Source organism: Cariama cristata, unplaced genomic scaffold (genome assembly GCF_000690535.1).
Source record: "Cariama cristata isolate BGI_N322 unplaced genomic scaffold, ASM69053v1 scaffold8142, whole genome shotgun sequence".
Classification (NCBI taxonomy): Eukaryota; Metazoa; Chordata; class Aves; order Cariamiformes; family Cariamidae; genus Cariama; species Cariama cristata.
The window spans coordinates 805-7,886 of NW_009605435.1; the positions used below are offsets into that span (position 1 = coordinate 805).

A 7,082-nucleotide genomic window follows, 5' to 3' on the forward strand; every position below is an offset into this window, starting at 1 on the left:
ACTGATTTATGAGCCAGACTCTCCAATCCTCACCTGAACACAGTGTCAAGAGGGTGCCGTCATCAAACCCTCCAGCCAGGCAAAGGCCCTAGTGCTGAGGTCCGTAAAGCCCTTCCCACGCACCCTCGGGGAAAGTCACCCAAGCCGGCCCCCCCAGCAATTCGGTGGCCTGCCTTCACCCCTCCATTCCCACCCTCCCTGGTGGAGGCTTCTTGCCAAAAAGCCACACGAAGGGCTCATTGCAGCACTGTACCACCAGCCCCGGGCACATCATCCATCCCAAAGCCTACACCACACCATGAGGGCCCCCCCAAATCCTTCCTGCCCTCCTCCTCTCTCATGCCAGACCAGCCACATGCGCCGCAGGTGTGAGCAGTTTTATTTATCTGAGGCAAAGGACAACTGGGAACCCAGACGCGGTTTTCGGCTAACGTGCAGTTCAGCAATAGCAGAGAGGTGGCCTTCAAATTTCCACCGCATGAAGATGCCACAGTGGCATCAGTTTCATACTGCAGACGCGCATCAGTCTGCACGTTACTTAAATCTGTTCGAGAACAAATAAAAAAGGAGGATGGTGTGGGGGAAATCCATGTTCTGTAGAACACACCGGGCCCATTATTCGTTCCTGATTTATTTATTACCTGCACGGCTGCTGTTTAAACTGGCATGGCCTGGTTCTTGTTCTGCCTAAGTTTGACCCCCGGTAGACTTTGAAGAATGGCTGATGTGCCCCACGCGTCACGGCACCCCACGGAAGAAGAGAGAAGGTGCCTTACAGAGCCCCGGGCGGTGAACCTGTGAGGTAGGTAACATGATTACAATCTGAACAGCAGGATTTATTGGAATTTGTTTCAAAGATGCTTTTTTCTTTTTTTCTTTTCTACCTGAAGGTGATGAAACGGCAACAGCAAAAGACCGGTGTGACTGGCGATGACTGATTCCTTGTGTGTGTGTGTTGAAGGCACGAGCAGAGCCTGCCCAGTGCTTTTTGGAGAAAGGCACAGCGTATTCTGGAAAAACGGTACTTTATCGGTGGCATTTTTGCAGTCCCCTGGGCAGCTTCAAGGCTGATGCTGGTTCTCCCAGAGACACCTGAAGTCAAAATTCATCTTGGAAGCAGAAATGCTAAGGACACAACCAAAAAACCTGGCCAAGCAGGGCAGATATTTGCAGCCCCAAGTGAGCTGACTGCCAGGAAACCGCAGGCGGGATCAAAGATGGCTTTTGTCATCTGCTTTTGTGCTGTCCCTTGCTTGAAGGCACGTCAGGTGAGTATGTCATCGGCTCTTTCATCTATGCCCCCACAGAGACTGGGATTGTCAACCCAAACAGCCCTGGACATGTGCTCCTGTTCTCGCATGTCAGAGTTGCCACATCCATGGCCACACCATGGGACAAGGTGCCACATCCACGGCTACACCATGGGGCGGTCCAAGAGGATTGCACCGACAGTTTGAAGTGAGACCTCTCACGCACAGTCAGGCTACCAGCCCATCACAACCCTCCTCGGGCTCACCAAAGGCATCACCCTGAAAGGGGTAAAAAAAAAAATCCCAAAGAGCTTGAGACACGAAGGACAGTTGCTCCCGAGTGACAAATAAATAGCAGGTTTGCTGGAAGAAAGCCCTTCGGAATCCAAGGTCCATCGCCCCAGTGCTGCTGGAAGCCTCGTCATGAGATCAGTCTGTAATTATAACTCTTTTTTAATAAGATTTCTTTTAAAAACAGAAACAGTTGGGGTCAGGGCTTGCAGAGGGGGCTTACCCGCCACCCCTGCCCTGCCGGTTGATCACAGCATGGGTTTGTTCCTACGTACGAGAAGAGGAGAGGGTCCCCCCCCTCGGAAAAGAAAAGAGTTTCAGCTGCTCTTGGAGAAGTGGCGAAGGTAGGTGGCTCCTAGTTCTGGTGCCGCTTCATGTGGAGAGCCAGATGGTCGGAGCGGGAGAAGCACCGGCCGCAGGCTAGGCACTTGAAGGGTTTGGCACCCGTGTGCTTACGGTAGTGCCGGGTCAGCTCGTCGGAGCGGGCAAAGCGCCAGTCGCAGCCTTCCCACGTGCATTTATAGGGCTTCTCACCTGCAGGGAAGAGCCACAGGTCACAGGCACGGCACAGCCCCGCCACGCAAGAGCTGATGCGGACACGCATCTGCCTGGCCTCCCGAACACCCACCCCATCCTCTCGGAGATGTTTGTCCTCCTTGGGGAGGCCCTGGAGGGCACCCAGGGCTGCCCCGCTGCGGAAGAGGGCTCGTGGCCACGCGGATGCTTTACACTACCAGGGTTCACTTGCTGGACACGGTCCGTAGCCACCAAGGGACCATAAACTGTTGCGCTGCAGTAACCAGGTCTTGTCCATGTGCCCTCCCACCCCCTGTTTTGCTTTCTACGTTTGGTTCTAGTGCTGTTCAAGTTCCTGTTGGATTTTGGAGCGTTTCTGGCTAAAAGTTTTTCCGAGGGTTTTTGTTTTGTTGTTGGGTTTTTTTTTTTAACTAAAAAGCCAAAAAATTACTGTGGAAGGTGTTGCTGTTCATACAGGTGTGGGGGGCATCAGGAGGAGGAAGGGGGTTATGCCGTATAAATTTTCCTCGCAGCCTCGCATCTTTGAAACCACCACCTAACGCTCTCTGCCTCAAAGTTCAGCCCTGCCGCAGCTCTCTGTACACCAAACGCTGTGTTTTCTGCAGAGCATTTAGGTGATGTAATGCCTCTGCCCTCTCCCCCCACCACACCTCCCACCCACACACACCTCTTCCCGAACAGAAATCAATTAAATTGTGCAAGTTTTCAGCCAGCTGGGAACTGGGCTGGAAAAGCCCGTGCCCGCTTCCAACTCCCTGCGTGCCCAGGTTGCGGAGCTGAACTCTGGCTGCAGCCCTCTCCACGCATGGGTGTGGTGCTCTCAAATATTAGCCCTTGCTCTTAACAGCCTGAACAAGCAGGCAGAGTTCAGGGAATGTGCTGACTTTCCCGACCTCAAATATTTACCGTTTCATCGGCCAATTGCTGAGCGCACCATCGCGGCATGAATGCACGTACACACGCAGCATGCGTGCACAGGCATGTGTGTCGTGCTCTGACATGTTTCCCAGCGAACGGCCGTTCCTCCCCGCAGCCTGTGTGCTAGGCAGGCGATGGATTTGGCCAGGGAACAGAAAACATTCAGCCACGGCAAGATCTACGGCATCTTGCACGCAGCGGACAAAATATGAAAGGATGGACACGTGAACCTGGAGGAGACGGGGTACCAAGGAGCACACCCTGCTCCTCAAAAAGCACCACGGGGAGGAGAGAGGTGTGTTTTTTATGGCTCAGGTAAATAAAGAAGTTAAAGTCAATTTACGAGCAGGAGGCTGGATGTTTTACAGCACGTTGGGGATCTCAGGGTTGTCCTAAGACAAAGGCGGGATTTGCACTGTGCAGCCACAGACATTGTCCCAGGCGGGTCACCTGGCTGGGTCAACCCTACCAAGGCCCTTTGGTTTCAAACAATAACAGGTTGATCTCCAGGATAGAAACAAAATGCTTTCCATTGTCCCACGAGCTGGCTCCATCTCCCAGTACAGCACGGCAGGGCAAGCTCAAACAAAGGACCCAAACTGGCATTCCAAGCCCCCGGGAGGCGGGTGAGCAGCCACCGGGTTATATATTTAATCTCACAATGGCACCCAGGAAATGAATGGTGTCTCCAGGAGATGAATACAGCCCAGCCCATAGCAACGGGCAAACCACAAGAAAAGATCTTACAGATCACGTACTTCTCAGCCCAGCTGCCATCAGGGGAGGAATCCAGAGAAAGGGTACTATTAACCCTTCAGGTGATGGAGCTGAAAGCGGCATCGAGCGTACTTAGGTGGCAAGAGTTGGGATGGGCGCTGCCGTTGCAGCTCCGGTGCTCAGCGAGGCTGAGACCTCGGAAGCAAAACACGAGGCTTCAAAAATTGGATGCAGACACCCTGAGCCTGCCTGCGTACGGCTCGCTGGTTAGCATTCCCTTCCTTTTTACCTACCCCACGACTCTACCAGTTTTCTTGACTACTCAGGTCGCATCCTCCGGCGCCTCCCTGCCCTTCCCTCTTACGGGAAGTGAAGTGGGAGGAGGCAAACACACTTGGATGCCCAGCCCAAATACTGGGAAACCTGGAATAACGGCTGCATTTATTGGGTTCAAACACTGCCCAAGTTTGCCTGGATACGTCTTAATATTGTGACTTGTAAGGACGGTGCCTGTCTCAGATGGGTTGAGTTTCTGGGCACAGAGCTAAGACCAATGCTCCGAACGGAAGAGGAAAAGAGATATTTAATTTTAAAGCGAGAGCCCTACTGTAGCCCTGAACACAGATTGCTGTTGTGACAAATGCTTATCACCACCCAGCTCTTGGAGCCGGGACAACGTCCTTCCTGTTCCTTTCTTCCACCCCTTCCGTGTTGTTCTCCAGCCCACTCCTACCCAGGCCCTGCCAAAAAAATACCGTACCTCATGCACAAAGAAAAATTCCTCGCTGGCTTGTTCGAAGGACTGATAAGACGAAAACGGAACAGAGCCAAGTGCAAGAACTGATTCCCAGCCTCAGGATGGGTTTTGTTCGTTGTTAATAAAAAAGAAAAGTGAACTCTGGGCCAGCTTAATTGCTTTCAGTAAAGATCAGCCCTTCTATAAAAGAGATTTATGAGGGCACTGATGGTTCCTGGACTACCTGGAGAATCTGATAAAGTTTCAGGTATAATAAATGCCTTAATGAGAAGACCTGTGCTTGAATGCACAAGTGCCACTGAGCTAAGTTTACCCCAGGGAAGCTGGTTGTGGTGGGAGCTCCTCTGGGCTACTGACCCTGTTAACACCAGCACGGGCAGCCCACAGCACCTTTGCTCTCAGGAAGGAGGGCACAGCCCTCCTGTACCTGCATCTGGAGCCCTTCTCTACCTGTATTCGGCAGCTCCAGCGATACACCACCGGCAGCTGCTACGGGGACATGCACTGGGTGCGAGTGGTCTGTGTGGCTGGTGCACCAGGAGATACGAAGGGTTCCTTCCTCTCCTTGGGAACCACAGGGGTGCTGGACACGAACGAGACAGCCCTTGTCCCCTCAGAGGTCGTATACATGCACCACATGCCTTTACGCAATCTTTCTGTAGGCTAAGCAAGAGCAGACCTGGCTGGGATTTGGGAGATCTCAAAGGAAGCGCTCAGAGTGATGAAGGTTTTGGGGGGCACCTCCTCCCAATCCATCAACTCAAGAGCCTCCAAGAGTTCTCCTAAATTCTAGACCATCCCTCCAGAAGGCAAGCAAGTGCACGCAGCAGTGTACAGTTGCTACAAACCAGTGCAACCATTGGACTTCTTTTAACGTTCACATCGACAGACTTAACTGTGCTCCTTACCCCAATAACCACCCTAGATTAAGGTAATCAGCTCAGGTACATTATCGCCGCCATTACCAGACACAGTGTAAGACAGGCAGCGGGCAGAGTTTCCTGATGATGTGGTGGTCTTACCTGTGTGAGTCCTCTGATGTGCCTTCAGGTGGGAGCTCTTGGTATAAACTTTCGAGCAACCTGCAAAAACAGAAAAGACACAACTTCCCTGTGAGAAAGGGGCCCTCACTCAAACAAATCCAGAACATTTATATTGGAGGTTAGGGACAGAGCAGGCTTGAAAAGCACTCTGGGTACCAGAATGCAAATAAGCCTGGCTATACCCATTTTGTTTCGGCAGTAACCAAAGAGCGTTTGTTCTCCAAGACAGACAAACCTTTACAATGCTCCATCTTTTGCCACACAACCCCGACACCCATGGGCGTTGTGCTGGGAATTAGGGGCTGGGGGCGAGAGGGGAGAGTCAGGCACAGACTTTCAAATCCCCCCTTCCTCAACCAGGTCTTCGAGGTAGGATGAAAACATCAACTTCACCACCGTTAGCCACTGGCTTTGTGCTGTTGGTTGTCTTTCTGGATTCCAGAAACCATACCACTGCGATGGTTAACGATACCACTACTGCGAGGCTGGAGGGAAGACACATTTTGTAACAGCCCCCGCCCCAGGAGATGTGGTAAAAATGTTCTAGGAAGCAGGCAACGCCAGGTACGCTGTGGGGCCACAGCTTGGCTTTCAGGATCCAGAATGAAGCCAGTGGGAAGTTTTTTCAGAAGGTCAGCAACAACAGGTTTAATCAAAGAAAGGCTCTTAGCACAAGCACCGTGACTTTGGCAAAAGTTTCATCAACAGGAGTCTCAAAATGAATCATTGCTAGCTCCTCGTTTCGCTTAGATAAAGCTTAGAAAAGCTTCTCATGCTGCCTTTATAGCCCTGCTTCATTGTGTTTTGACAAGTCTATTAAAAAATGAATTTGAATTTTTATGACCTGCATAAGCAACAGAGTCATATTTTTCCTTCCACTGTTCCCACACAGCCTAAGGAAGCCTCTTGCCGGAGATCGGCTCTCCATCCCGTCCTGCTCAGGAGGTGCAGGAGCCGCTAGCTGCCTTTCCCCCCCCCCCGGGCGCGGGGGGGAGCTAGCTGCCTTTCCCCTCCCCACGGCAGGAGGGATAAGGGTTGGTCACCCAGTTCAATTTTGCTTCTGATGCTCTGAAGCCTCGGCGGTCCCTCACACTCCAGAGAAAGATGAGTACGCGTAAGACCAAGGACTGCCTCCCCGCTGGGCACGGAAACGAAGCCAGCCGAGCGGGCAGAGCAGTTTCCAAACCCAGAGGGAGCAGCACAGGGAAGGCAGAGCAGGGCAAGGCTGAGCTTCATCTCCCCATCAGCACGCAGAGGAAAAAGTGCTGGGGCCACCACCTGGAAACCTGGATCGGGGCTTTGCAAACAGGTCTTCCCAGTTCATCCAGTTACCGGTGTGAATTCGACATGCCTCCTGTCGCTTCGTCACGCAGACCCCGGCAGTGAGACCCGCTGCCCCTGCCATCAGTCCTGACTGGTTTCACCTCTAGCTGAACCTCCCCGTGAAGGATTAGAAGAAGCCCTTCCCTGTCTCTGCACGTACACGCTATCGAGCCACACAGTGTTTATTCAGCGCAGGTTGGGGTTTGGGTTTGGTTTTTTTTTTTTTGCATCACAGATGTGTTCCTG

The 7,082-nt window shown here is 52.4% G+C and overlaps 1 protein-coding gene across 1 annotated transcript in view; it reads right to left on the reverse strand.

Annotated features, from left to right (window-relative positions):
• Nucleotides 1-1,896: 1,896 nt before the first annotated feature.
• The window catches only part of LOC104158329 (Krueppel-like factor 5), a 7,415-nt gene continuing 2,229 nt past the window's right edge, over nucleotides 1,897-7,082 (reverse strand). The window contains exons 2-3 of the mRNA XM_009695946.1: nucleotides 5,493-5,552; nucleotides 1,897-2,075 (exon numbers count right to left, since the gene is read on the reverse strand). Coding sequence (XP_009694248.1) covers nucleotides 1,897-2,075; nucleotides 5,493-5,552 — 239 coding nt within the window. The remainder of the gene's footprint in view (nucleotides 2,076-5,492; nucleotides 5,553-7,082) is intronic.